The sequence below is a fragment of the Aedes aegypti genome, chromosome 3 (genome assembly GCF_002204515.2).
Source record: "Aedes aegypti strain LVP_AGWG chromosome 3, AaegL5.0 Primary Assembly, whole genome shotgun sequence".
Taxonomy (NCBI): domain Eukaryota; kingdom Metazoa; phylum Arthropoda; class Insecta; order Diptera; family Culicidae; genus Aedes; species Aedes aegypti.
In genome coordinates, this window is record NC_035109.1 from 318,482,806 (window position 1) to 318,497,488 (window position 14,683).

At 38.3% G+C, this 14,683-nt stretch overlaps 1 protein-coding gene across 1 annotated transcript in view; it reads right to left on the reverse strand.

The window, feature by feature from the left end:
- The window catches only part of LOC5574031, a 35,221-nt gene extending 21,770 nt beyond the window's left edge, over window positions 1–13,451 (reverse strand). The window contains exons 1-2 of the mRNA XM_021850812.1: window positions 13,439–13,451; window positions 12,858–13,382 (exon numbers count right to left, since the gene is read on the reverse strand). Of these exons, the coding sequence (XP_021706504.1) occupies window positions 12,858–13,382; window positions 13,439–13,451 (538 nt within the window). The remainder of the gene's footprint in view (window positions 1–12,857; window positions 13,383–13,438) is intronic.
- Window positions 13,452–14,683: the final 1,232 nt, after the last annotated feature.

A 14,683-nucleotide genomic window follows, 5' to 3' on the forward strand; every position in this document is an offset into this window, starting at 1 on the left:
GGTCCTTGTAGTTCGGCTGCTGTTGGTCCTGTGACAGAAACAACACAGTCGTCTGCAAGCTGTCTTAACGAGCAATTTTCCATGAGACAGTCATCAATGTCTCTCACAAAAAAATTATAAAGAAGGGGACTCAGACATGATCCCTGGGGGAGACCCATGTAGCTAATTCGTGAAACTGACAAGTTGCCATGAGTAAAACTCATATGCTTCTCGGACAACAAATTGTACAAAAAATTGTTCAAAACTGATGAAAGGCCACTTGCGTGGAGTTTGTCTGAAAGGACATCAACACAAACTGAGTCAAAAGCACCCTTAATATCCAAAAACACTGAACCCATCTGTTCCTTTTGGGCAAAGGCAAGTTGAATTTCTGAAGAAAGCAGCGCAAGACAGTCGTTCGTTCCTTTGGCTCTGCGAAAACCAAACTGTGTATCTGACAGCATGCCATTCGATTCAACCCATTTATCCAGCCGAAAGAGAATCATCTTCTCTAACAACTTGCGAATACACGACAACATCGCAATTGGGCGGAACGAATTATAGTTCGACGCGGGTTTCCCGGGTTTTTGGATGGCTATTACTCTCACCTGCCTCCAGTCATCCGGAACAATGTTACACTCCAGAAAGTGATTAAACAAGTTTAATAGGCGCCTCTTTGCGACGTCAGGTAGGCCCTTAAGCAAATTGAACTTGATTCGATCCATTCCTGGAGCGGAATTGTTACATGAAAGGAGAGCAAGTGAGAATTCAACCATCGAAAAAGGTCTATCCCTGGCGTCCCTATCCACCGGAATATCTCGTCGCACGCGATCAACAGGATCGGAATCCGGACAAACTTTCTTAGCGAAATCGATAATCCACCGAGGAGAGCTCTCTCGATCTTCATTAACCGACGAAGTATTACGCATTCTTCTTCCGACGGTCCAAAGCGTTCTCAACGAGGTCTCACGTGATAATCCTTCCACAAAATGACGCCAATAACCGCCTTTCTTCGCTTTGACCAAGCTTTTAAACTTGCGTTCAAGAGAAGAATAGCGCTCATAGTTGTCAATTGAACCACGTTTCCGGAAGTCTTTAAACGCGGCGGATTTCTCGCGATAGAGTGCCTTACACTCTTCATCCCACCACGGATTGGGAGGCTTCTTGCGAACCGACGGACCAGGCACAGGACGGCGTTGGGCTTGAAGAGCGCTGTTGAGAATCAACTCGGATAAAAAGCGATACTCTTCCAACGGAGGAAGTACTTCTACCGCTTGTTCTCCATCAATGATCGTTTCCGCGTACTTTCCCCAGTCTATGTGCTTTGTGAGGTCGTAGGCGAGATCGATGGATGAAGACTGTTGTGTTCCATTGGAAATTGAAACTACGATCGGCAAGTGATCGCTACCATGGGGATCCTGGATTACCCTCCATGAACAATCCAGCGATAACGAACTTGAACATATTGAGAGGTCTAAACGGCTATCCCTAGGACTTCCATCTTGAGCTGGAGGTGCCACTCGTGTAACTTCCCCAGTGTTGAGAATTGTCATATTGAAGTCGTCGCAGAGGTCATATATCAACGTTGATCGGTGGTCGTCATACAGTTCCCCCCAGCCTGTTCCGTGGGAGTTGAAATCCCCAATGAACAACCGTGGTTCAGGCATAACAGAGCAGATGTGAGAGAGATCTCTGCGAGATATCGCCGATCTCGGAGGAAGATATATGGAGGCGACACTGAGGCTTTTGCCTCGGATAGTCACCTGACATGCAACGACTTCAATGCCTGACATCGGCGGCAGATCGACTCTGTAGAACGAGTGATGCTTTTTGATCCCCAAAAGCACTCCTCCATATGAGTCGGATCGATCCAGGCGAATAATATTAAAATCATGGAAAGGAAGGGTCACATCAGGTGTTAGCCATGTTTCTGATAACGCAAAAACATCGCACTGTAAATTACTAACTAAAAATTTAAAACTATCTAATTTAGGCATAATACTACGACAGTTCCAGTGTAGAACAGAAATCATATCTTCGACCTCTGTGGATAATTTATCCATCAAAAGATATGATCGTTGCAAGGAGGGGCATTCTAGAAGCCAGTTGCTTCAAAAGAGGAGTCACACATGGAAGCAATCCTTTGACAATGTTCTTCACTGGGTCAGAAGCATTGAAGAAATTAAGGATGATATCTACAATGCCAGAAAGCGTAAACATTGGAACGCCCTGAGGTTGCCCTAGGGGCTCCGAATGCGAACTTTCTTTTGGCTGAGCAGTTTGAAATTTTGGAATATTTGGGATTTTAGATTTTCCCGATAGTGGCGGAAAGTCTCTTTCCTCTTGGAGTTTGAATCCAGGAGGTGAAAGCTTTGAGACTTTCGCGACAGGCTTAGTATTTTTCATGGCTGGTGGGTCATCACTGCTAGACAGATTCCGAGGCTTTTTTGTGGGTCTCTGGAGTCTCACACGCTTCCTCGATGAACCCTTGAAAACGAAGGAAATTCCTTCACCAACCTCAGAGTCGGAGCCCTGATCATCAAGAGACAGAGAAGAGTAGATATTTTGGGATTCAGCAGACGGAGCAGCCTTTTTCAACATCTCGGCAAAACTACGCCGAGAGCGCTGCTCTAATGATCGTCGCTGATGTTGCTGCCGGCGTACGTACGTCGGGCAGTTTTCGAGGGCATGTGGTGGACTTTCGTTGCAATAAACGCATTTTGGCGGTATACTACATGCACCATCCACATGTCTCTCCCCGCAAGAAGCACAGCGAGGTTTATTGCAGCAATACTGGGCAGTATGGCCCAGCTGCTTGCAATTTGTGCAATTTATTACCTTCGGTACGTACAGCCGCACAGGTAAACGAAGTTTGCCGATGACAAGAAAATTCGGCAAAGCAGATCCGGAAAAGGTCACACAGAAGGATTCAGAATGTGAATAGATCTTTTTTTCTCCCACCAGGGATACGGAATGCAATTGCTTGCATTCCAGTATGGGGACAGATGGGAGAGAAGGGTTTTTGAAGCGACCACAACCCTGCATCAATTCTTCGCAGGTCATACTGCCTTCGGTGACCACTCCCGCAATCTCAACCCGATGGCTTGGCAGATAAGTTTGGTACTCACGAGTAAAGAGCTCACAGGCCACAATCTCATTGGCCTGTTTACGGTCACTGACGGTGACGCGCAGCTTACCAGAACCCACTGTGTCAATGGCGACAACGGAAGAGAATCGCTTAGTCAGATCCTTACTGATCTGAATAGTGTTCAACCGTTTGCCTTTGGATCGAAAGAAAACAACAAAAGGCCCACCAGAGTCGGGCGGGTAGGCCTTGAGGCGAGGGAACGTCGGAGATGGTAGAATATTGGTGTCCATTTGAGACACATCAGATTGAGGGGACACACATGGATTGGGCATAGAGGTGTTTGTGTTTTGTTGGTTCAACACATTCGAAGACTCAGTGAGGGGATACGACGTTCCCCCGCCATCATCATCTACACCCATTGCGGTAGCTTGACACCGCAAAGGGCGCACGAATAACTTAAACTAACACTATTCACAGAAATGGAAATTGAATCAAACTGAAAAAAAAAAACATACAAAGGGGAAAGGGAAGAGGGAAAACTTTCACACGCAGTAAAAACTAATCAAAAAAGACGTGAAGAGGAGAAGGACAACGAGAGGTACTTATCTTTTACTCTATCCACGCTGGCGTCGTTGATGCTGTAACCGATGGGCGTCTACGCTTGGGGAGAGATAGCAAGTAATGTACGACCATTCGCTGGGACGCGTAGATGTGTGGTTGATCTCCGCTGTCCACGCTATACGCACACCACAGACGATGATCTCACTGATGAACTCTGCACTGCACACAGGTAGCACACGGGACGGGGTGCGAGCTGCCTTCGATGATACACGTGATCAAAAAAGGACGGTCTGGTTCCTGGTTTGCTGGTACGGAGTATGTGTGGTTGGTCTCTCACTGCCTGCCACCAACCAACACAGGCGTCGATAACGATGGTGACCACTGTCGGTGTGGAGAGCGCACCGCTGTGCACGCTATATGCACACCACAAACGATGATCACTCAGGTAGCACACGGGACGAGGTGCAAGCTGTCTTCTACGATACACGTGATCGGAAAATAACCACGCAATGGCAAAAACGTTCAATACTTTTGCGCAAAACTCGATTAATCGGCAACACAATGGCTTCGCCAAAAGTGTTCCGTTTCCAAGCCGAACTAAGGCTCTTCACTGCACTAAAAACACTTTGCAATAGGCATCGAAATACCAAAGATTTGGAAAAACGGGGGTGAACCCGGACACACGAGAACTATCGACTGTCTCGCACGGTAGCTCAACAAGGAATGACTACACACTTGTCTCTTTAGAGATTTTGAACGAACGAGGTCTTGTAATATTTTGTTAAAATAGGTCACTAAGAGAAAAAAGTGCCTTATAATATGAAATCAATTCTACTAACATCAAAGATTTATGATGTTTTCCATGTATATGTTATCTCGGAGTACTTATGGGACCCTGATAATCATTTGTGAGCGGTAAAATTTTAAAAAGAGTAGGCTGGATTTTGAAGTTGTATATAAAGTGATTGGCACTTGGTGTGGTTTAGCAGAACCCTGACCATATTGAACAACTTTGCCTAAAGCCTTGATTACACAGTGCGCGCAATGCACGAACGTGTAATCAAGGCTTTAGGCAAAAAAAAAAAAAAAAATTTCGTATATTTTTTAATTTTTCTAGCTTTTGCTTTAAGATTTTGTTCTACGATTATTTTAATACCTCTATCAGGCTTCTGTTCAAAAATGTAATTTGTATTTGTAATAGAGAATCAATATTGCTGATATAGATTTTTTTACGAAATTATGAAGAAAACTTCCTTGAAGCACTTCTTCATAAGTTTGAAAAAGTATTTGTTCTAATTCAAAAATAATACTCTATAAATGTTTCAATATATATTTCCCCGAATAAATCTACAATTTTTTCCTGGAAACCTTTGGGGAATTATCCGTTTCATTAGTACTTCCAGGAATTCTTTCACCACTTTCTCAACAAATAATTCTACACAATTTTTGAAGATTTTTAAACAGTTTCTCGAGATTCCTCAAGCAAAGTTTCCTGGCACATATAAGATGAATTTTTCCAATCCTAATAATTATTAGATGTTTTTTTGTTTTAAATTCCTAGATGAATAAATCAGAGTTGGAGAAAGTATTCACTAGAAGTCTTTTAGGAAGGACTCATAATAAATTTCTGGAGATATCCTTCTAGATTTTGGTTGAGAAAAAACAAGGAAGACTAGGGGCTATAAGAAATTAAGGGAAATGTCCTGGTGGGATTCGTAGTGAATAACCTGAAAACTACCAGCAATCATCAAGATTGTTTTTATATTTTATTTTCCTTGATTGTTTTTAATTTTGAGTTATTTACTTATAAAATCTGAGAAAAATATGCTGAATGGCTTTTTGCAGCAATACCGGAAAAAAATCCATAGGAAATTTTGAGAAATTTCCTTAAAAATCTGCTTAAGAAGGAATAATAAAAAGTATGTTTGAAGGAATTACTTACTGGAAATTTTCATATTTTTATGTAAACGAATTATACAATCAACTACTAGAACAGTTTATAATTATCAAGCTAATCCCCAAATAATTTCATATCTGAACAATTTGAAGTTCCTAGTTTTTTTATTGAATGTTTTCGTTAAAATGTTTACAGGTTTTTTTTCAAAAACTATTTCAGACATTGCTTTAGATTTTCTTCCAGAATTGTTTCCAGAAATTTCAATGGTTTGCGCTATAAAAACCTTCAAATTTTCATTAGGGTACTTCAACAAAAATTAAAACGACAAAATTCTTTCAGAGATTGTTTATATTTTTTTTAATGGGCGCACTGGTACCTGAAATTAATTTTAGAGGGAACTGGTAGTTGTCATATTCAAAAAATTCATACGCAATGATACGACGGATCAAGTTTCATGATTATTTATTCAAATGTACAAAAGAATCAAGAGTGGTCCTCTTACAACAGTTAGATTTAGCCGGAATACTCCGCAATCGGTTTTTATAAGGTGTGACCATTTTCAAACCGTCTTATACTGAAATAAAACGATAGCTCAAAATTCATGATATTTTATACAGATTTACATACATTTTTTATATCAGGATACCCGCAGGCCCGGATTTGGGGGGGTGCCGAGGGGGCAAATGCCCCGGGCCCCCCGATTAAGGGGGCCCCCGAGCAACCAAAATTAAGAACAAAAAACCTTTTGAAATACCTTTCAATATTTTCGCTTCAGATATTTGAACAGTATGGTTTGATCAATGATTATCCTTCAATATATTAAAAGAAAACATGAATGTTAAGCCAAAATCTGCAAAGTCTTCTCTAATTAATTTTGGGAAAAAATAGTGATATTAAAAATGCGCTCGACGTTTTATATGATTCTAAAATGTAATCCATAGAATATACAGTACTGGCAAGAAAAAAAGTACATATAGGCCGATGTTCATGCAAAATGTTCAAGTTCAGGGAAATATATAACAGCTTCTAACGAATCGATTGACCTGAAATTTAAATTACATCTCATAAATAACTTGAAATTGAATGCATGGGAAATTAATCAAATTCTATTCAAGAGTTTGGAAGATATTAAAATAAAAACTATTGAAAAAAAAACCAAGATATTTAAAAATTTTTAAAACGTGAATTTTTAGAAGTAGGCATGCTTCTGCAAATTTTTTTCACTTAGATGAAATGCAAATTTTGTAAAAGATTATACTTATCGTAAATTGTTTGTTTTCAAAATATCTTAGTATCAAAATTTGAATTTTTTTTTGTCATAATGGGCGAATTTTGAAAACTTCGGCGTTTTTGCATAGAATTTGATGATCTATTCACATATCTAATTTGAAGTTAATTCCAAAATGCAGTTAAAATTTCAGGCTGCTAGAAGCAGAGGTCTCTAAATTTGACCGTTTTGTATGAAAATCAGCCTTTGCGAACTTTATTCTTGCAAGTAATGTAAATACTTTTTTTTTCCAATCGGAAACAAACTGGAAACTTGTAATAGGTAAACAGAATCAAAAGGAGCTTTGAAGAAAATCGGCTTTGTAGATTTTCAGCAATTTTTTACTCCATACAAATTATATAAAAGTCAAAAAAGAGCCAGTCTTCTACAAATTGTAATATTTTCCCCATTGGATGGAAAAATCACCTAAAAAACACTATTGGAAAGCTTAAAAATAGTTGAGTTTTTCAATGTATATAGCTCACAAACCACTTCGCATTTGATCTCCTCATATCTTTGGGCCGACCATCTCGTTCAAAAACTCAAATTCAATACGTTGGCATGTAGAATCCCAAAACGTGCTGAATTTTGAAAAAAAGGGCCCCCTCTATGAGATTTGACCCGGGCCCCCCGAAGCCCAAATCCGGCACTGGATACCCGGAATTGTTTTCAAAACAGCCAAATTATTTAATTTTGGGATTCCTCCAGGAATGCCTTCAAGGATTTTTTGTGATTTTTTTTTAAATTGCTCAGAGCTTTTTGCAGAGATTTGTCAAACGATTACTCCACAAATTCCTTCAGAGATTTATTCATGGATATTACCAGGGATTCCTCCCAGACTTTCATCAGGAATTTCAACAACAATTTCTCTAGCGATTCTTCTAAAAAAAATTTTTCGATCGCAACCGTTTTTCAATATCAGTTTAGTTTGGGCCCTATTCGTTTACTCCAGAGATGTCTGCATGGATTCCTTCAGCAATTTATCGAAATTTCAACAGGAATATTTCCAGATATTCCTCTTTATAAATTTCTCCAGAGATTACTTCACAAAAATCTCTACATAGGATCCTCCAAAAAATGTTCAAAGGATATTTTAGGAATCCCTCCAGAGAATCCTTCAATGAATTTCTTCAACGAAAACTTACTGGGATTTGCTATTTGTTCTGGAAAAAATTCCCTAGGAAAAATGCAGGTACAGGTATGTTCCGTTTTTATCAACACGATAGGCAATTTTCAGCTGACAAAAGTGGAATAATTTTCTTAAACAAAATATTTTACAAATTTTGTAATAAAACTGCAGTTTTGTGATGATAATAGATAATTTCATAATATAAATGCAAAGTATTGATGTTAAGGAGCTGAGATTAGCATTAAAATTGTTAAGTCGAATAATTTCGTTAATAAATTTGATTGCAGACTCCATTCAATCAATACGATTATGCGATAAATCGATTATGCGATAAATAAGTTTAAGTTAAGGGATTTTTGCAGAAAAATTTAGACACAGCATTCTTCTGCAAAATATCTACAGTTATTCTTCCAGAAATTTGTCCAAGGATACTGCAGGCAATTTCCCCAGGAATTTCTACAAAGATAAGTCTAGATATGTCTCCAAGGACTTCTTCAGCAATTTATCCAGGCAATGCTTCCGAGATTTTCCGAGATTCAGGAATTTCTCCAGAGATTACTCCAGAAAACCCTTTTTATGGTTTCTCCACAAGTTGTTCTAAGGGTTTTTTCTTTCTAGAATTTCTCCAGAGATTTTCCCTGGTATTCCTCCAAAAACTCCGGCAATAATTTCTCCAAGGATTTTTCCAGAGATTTTACCAAATATTTTCAAAGAATTTCTAGGAATTCCTCCATAAAATACTACAGGGATTTCTTAATCCGGGGGTCCGGAGAGCTTCTTAGTCCAATATTTCACGGAAGAGTTTTCCATTTCAGTAAATTGAAATTCAGAAATAATTTGTTTAACACTTATAGGACAGGATTGTTTTATGAGGTTTGAGATATAATGGGCATGTCATTTTCCATTTTCATATGGGTATAATGAAGTGTTTCATAGCGCTCCGAGGTTGCGAACGGTTTGCACTAATAATGTACTTCACTAGGGGCGGTTTCCGTGCAGACTGGTGGCCAAAAATATTGTTACCATCTCATGTCGTTTTTATGAGTTTTGTGATACAAATTCGATGTTTTCTTTTCAAAAACAAGTTTTTGAGATTAACTTTTGAATAGTGAAATAATAAGTTTTGTTACTAATGATGCATGTAAGCCATTTATGCGATTAATATTGTGCAAACTATTATAAATATTAGAACTTACAACATAGAAATGATGATATGAATGATTAACCGATATTCAGTTATTCTCTGAATTATTTTTTAGCTTTTTTTTAACAGAAAATGGTTAAAAATATTTGAAAAATTCAAAAAGCCCTATTTTTTTAGTGCATTCCCTGCATTTTTGGTCTTGCGATAAATAACAAGAATTTTTTTACACATGTGATCAGACCCACGTTAATCTATTGAAACAAAATAATCACCTGCTTAGCTTCGTATGCAGTTTGAACAAGGGCAAAGCAAGCATTTTTCATTATAGATTCAGTGAACGTCTTCGTTTTGGCGTTACGTCCCACCTGGAACTGCTTTTCAATGCTGCCTGCTTTTCAATTTCAAGTGTTCTAGTGACCATTTCCACTTTTTATTACAAATACACCAGAACTTCTTTCTTTAAGCGTTACGTTCATACTGGAACCGAACTGATTCTCAGCTTAGTGATCTGATAACCATTTCCACTGTAATTGATTGAGTGCTTGTTTACCAATTGATCATATCATTTGCATTCATGCATTTTTGGAGGAAATTTTCAACTCGGAAAGGTCCTCAGCTGGTGAGACTCATTCACATATATGAAATATATGTGGCATTTTAGATACACAAGCACTTCATTGCTAAATCGACTGCTTTCATTATTTGGTTAACATCGCTCACAGGTTGGAAGAGTTTACATTTTGTTTGGTAAACTGCCGTTCTACGCATGTTTGTCCCGCGGCCCATAAGGTTTACATAGAACATGGGACAAGTAGGCGTAGAAGGGCAGTATAGACATAATTGGTTTCAACAGTCACAAGGATTTGATGGCATATATGCTGCACACTTCGATTCTATAATTTCTGTAAAAAAAAAAAAAATGGGACTAAATATCATCAAATGCAATGTCATGATCATTGCTTTGGTTGATTTGCTAAAGAATATCTATTAATAATTGTGATAATTTGGAAAATAAACTATGATTATTTGGCGTCTACGCCACTCATGAGGTCAATTAATTTCGAGTGATTTTTGCTAAAATAAATTTTGCCATCGCTAATAATTTCTAGAAGAGATCACATCTTTATGAAACTAAATACACAAATTGGCGCTTATGTCACTTATGCAGTTACGTTTATCACATAGGTCGTTTATGTCAATTATAGCCCTAATGATGCCTGACAACTTTTCTATAAACATCATTGAGCTGAAACGCCTATAACGAAAGTTATGATTTTTGTCCCGAGGTCCCATACATTCAAAGCACTGTGGGGCGGGGTTGAGGCTCAACCCCTTCACCCCAAGAGCCCCTTCACCCGAAAAATTATCAAGTATATTTTTGAAATTCAACATTACACGTTATACAACTACATAGCACTTATTGAGATTCGTATGAACACTGTGAACGTCAGTGATTTTCACAGTTATATTCTTGAAAGTTGTGTTTTTTATTTCTAAACTCCTCGGGGAGTTTAATAACAACAAACGAGCCAATAAATAACTTTTTTTTCATTTTTAAATCGAACTGAAAGCGTTGTTTCAACAGTTTGAAAAATCTTCAGGTATATTGGAACCAATTCATTAGTGCAGCATCGGAAATATTGAAATACTTACAGTTGATTGAGTGAACCAAATCTGCGAATGCTATTGAAGTTTTTGACTGCTGGTGAAATAATTTTGGCCCCATTTTCAAAAATTTTGAGATTTTGTTGGTGAATTACATTCGATTTTATGAATAAATCATAAAAGAAGGATGCATTAAAAAAATGTTGAAAAAAATTGTCTCCGATTTTTCAATTAGAAATATTAACGCATTAGTGTCCCGCTACATACAATGGTAAATCAATCGGAATATTAACAAATTCATGCAAAAACAAAGTGTAATGGTTATATTGGAAAATTTAGGGTGTTATCACATATATGGTCATAAAATCTTCACAATGAAAGCAGAACTCATTTTTGACCTATGAACTCAATTTTCTAGATTGCCAGTCTTCTTCCGGCAGTATGTTTATTTTGCAACGCTTTAGGATGCCATTCTCATTGTTGATAAACTCCAAAACATATTTAAACCTAAGATAAGATCGGACACCTGGCTTCTTTTAGTTGTTCTTCTTTTCATCCATGAGCCCAGTTGTGAATTTTCCACCCTTGCGTGTTACGTAAAAACAGTGTTGCCATTTGTATGGAAGACGGTACACTATTTCATAAAAAAATATTCCTAATTATTATTTATTTTTTAATTGTATTGATTAGGTGAATTATAGTGTATTCACTGAACACTAAGCTGAGAAGTAGGCTCTGTCCTAGTGAGGACGTAATGCCAAAAAGAAGAAGAAAAAAAAGGCATTTCTATCAAAGGCAAAAGTTCTGTCACTTCGCCTTGTGCCGTCTTCTTCTGGAAATGTTACTATTACTTGTAGTTTTGCAACATACAGTTTCAATTTTTTTTATTCATTCCGATCTGATTTCGTTTCACTTTTTTGTTAGGTTTACATCAGTCGGCTACGAACTTTTATGCATAACCGCAAAAAAACGACCAAATATAGTTGTCTGGCAACACGGGCAAAACCAAAACAAACGCATCCAATGGTAACTTTCCACACGCAGCTACACACTCGCAGACATCAAATTCAACCAATCAGCGACTGGATCACAAACTGGATTCAATTTTATTCCCAGTTGTCCTATCTTTATCTTAGATTTAAACTACAACACAGAAGAAGAGCGATGTAATGACATCACGCTTATGTATTGTAATCTGGCCTTATTCATTTTACTATACAAAAAAACATACCTAAATTCTTCAACTTTATATTTTATGAAAATATATCTTCTTAAAAACTATTTTTAAAAGATTGTGCTACTTTTCCACAAATCTCGTTTCCCCGAATGTCGGTTCCCCGAATGCCAGTACCCCGAATGACCCGTTTCCCCGAAAAGTGGAGCAGTTCAAATAGACGATAAAGTAGTTTTCAGTGGCAGGATAGTGAATTAGAAAGAAGTTAAGCAATCAAAAAAAGGAGGAATTCGGTCATTCTCGGCTATAAACATGTTGCCAAAAATGCTGAGGACGGTAAAATTCGTAAGAACCGCCAATCAAATAAAGAAGGGTGCATATCAAATGACCAGTACGTTCACCACCCTGAAATGTGGTATGACATTTATGAGTTCCAAAAACTTTTCGGGGAAGTGGGTTATTGGGGGAAACGGGATATTCGGGGAACTGGCATTCGGGGAAACGACATTCGGAAAAAAGTAGCACAACCATTTTGAAATTTGCAGAACTCCCCTAGAACCTAATGTTGGTTGCACCTCTGGTCATACTAAACCCGGATTTCCATTTACTCTGGATTCACCTTACATTAACCTTGCTTTCAGCTGGTGTTTGTTTTCAGTAATTATTTCTGTTCTTTGTTGAAAGGATAAGATCTCAAAAAAGTAATTATTTCCAAGACTAGATTAACACTCAACACAACATAAAATTTTAATACTGTATAATAATGCATGATGATTGACTTAAAAGCCTTTTGTCGTCCTGGGGAATTGTGTTCAACTCTGTGTTATAGAATGGAAGTCAAACGTGTTTAGGCCTCCAGGTTAATCAGCAAATAGACCGATGTGAACATCATACTTCTGAACAATACAATTAACATAACTCATTGGCTCACCGTAAGCATCATTTTCATAAATCCAGACTCTAAACAGGTAAATCAATCAATCAATCAGAGCAAAGCAAAACCGTAAACTTACCGATCATCACCATCCGGGCGGTCCGCATATCGAGGCTCTGGAACGTGGACACCGAGCAGGTGTACTCGCCGGTAAAGTTTTTCAGCGGCCGCACCAAAGCCAGAGCCCGGTGTTTGTGCATCGGATTCTCGTTGACGGTAAAAGTCCGATTGATTTGTCGACCCATGGCCGTAAAGCCGAACGGAGGCCGCTCCGGTGGAATCCACTGATAGATAGTTTTGCCATTGAAGAGCCATTTCAGCACGAACATGCTTTCGTCCGGATCGATCTCGTACTCGCAGTCCAGTATCAGGTGCTCGTTGTGCCGCCGTGCGTCCGGATCCCTTGGGGCAGGTGGTGGTCGGTTTAGTCTTCCCTCGGCCGCTCCGTATCGGTAAACGGTTCGGCTTCGAGTGGCTTCCGCTGTTGCTCCACCACCGCCGCCACCGCCGAAGAGTTCGTTACTGTCGCCCAGCTCCCGATGATAATTGGCAAGAATGTACGCTCGGGGCACCGACAGATGAGTGATTTTGACACAGTCACAGTCTGCAAGAGAGATGGGGAAAAATGAGGTTTAGTGGTGCTTATGAGGCGGATCAGACGCTTGGGTGGCATCTGGGTAGGATATGGATGGTTCGACCGAAAAATATGATAGAGCCAAATTTCAATTTAGACGGAATTGCCATTGGTCAGAGTGTCGTAAATTGTCCCTATAATAGATGCTATCATGGCCACCAGGTCTATCGGTGGTCACGCCTATCTGTGACAGACAGAGATGTGATGCTCATACCAATTCATCTACAACATCTACCGATTCGAGGAAACTGCTGTGCATTTATCTCATCAATTTAGAAAAGGTAGATCAAAAAAGGTATTAGCTCAATATAATTCTTTGAGATATATGGGAATGTTATTCAGTTGTACAAATTTTTTTTCAAAATACATTAACACAATTTTTATAGGAAAAAAAAAATACAAAATGTTGACTCCCAGAATGATTGGCGTTGATAATTACCCTGAAGTGTACGATTTAACAGATAACTATGGATTCTTCTAACAAAGTGGGCTGGAAAAATAAAGTTTTTTTTTTTAATTTTACAATCAAGCCTTCATACCAAACACTGCTGAATGCTTTTTCCATGTCTAGAAGAGCAACACCAGTAGAATAGCCTTCAGATTTAATTTGTTACACGTAAAAGTTGATGAGTGGTCGAATGTCCATGGTGGAATCCGAACTGTTCATTGGCAAAAATTGAATTTTCATTGATGTGGGCCATCATTATGTTCAAAATGACCTTTTCAAAAAAATTACTGATGGAGGAAAGCAAACTTGTTGGACAATGGCTAGAAGCTTCTGCAGGATTGTTTGGTTTTAAAATTGATACAACCTTGGATTTTTTTCAGTTGCCGGGAAAATAAGCAAACGGAATATATTTGTTGAATATATCAACTAAGAATGACAAGCTACTTTCTGTAAGTTTCATGATGAGGATGTAGAATATTCCATCATCGCCAGGAGCTTTTATATTTTTGATTTCTTCAATAATAGTTCTCTTTTCTTCAAAATCAGTCTCCCAGAAATTTTTGAGAACGTTCTCTTAATTGAGAATATTTTCGAAGTCCTGGGTAACTTGATTTTCCATTGGACTGGCAAGTCGTAAATTAAAATTGTGCGCGCTTTCAAACTGCATAGCAAGTTTTTGAGCTTTTTTGCAATTAGTTAGTAATAATTTGTTTTCCTCTTTCAATGCCGGAAGTGGCTTTTGAGGTTTCTTTAGAAATTTTTGAAAATATACATAAGAGCATAGAGCCAGAGTCCAATTTAGAACTTTTATTTTCAAAATATT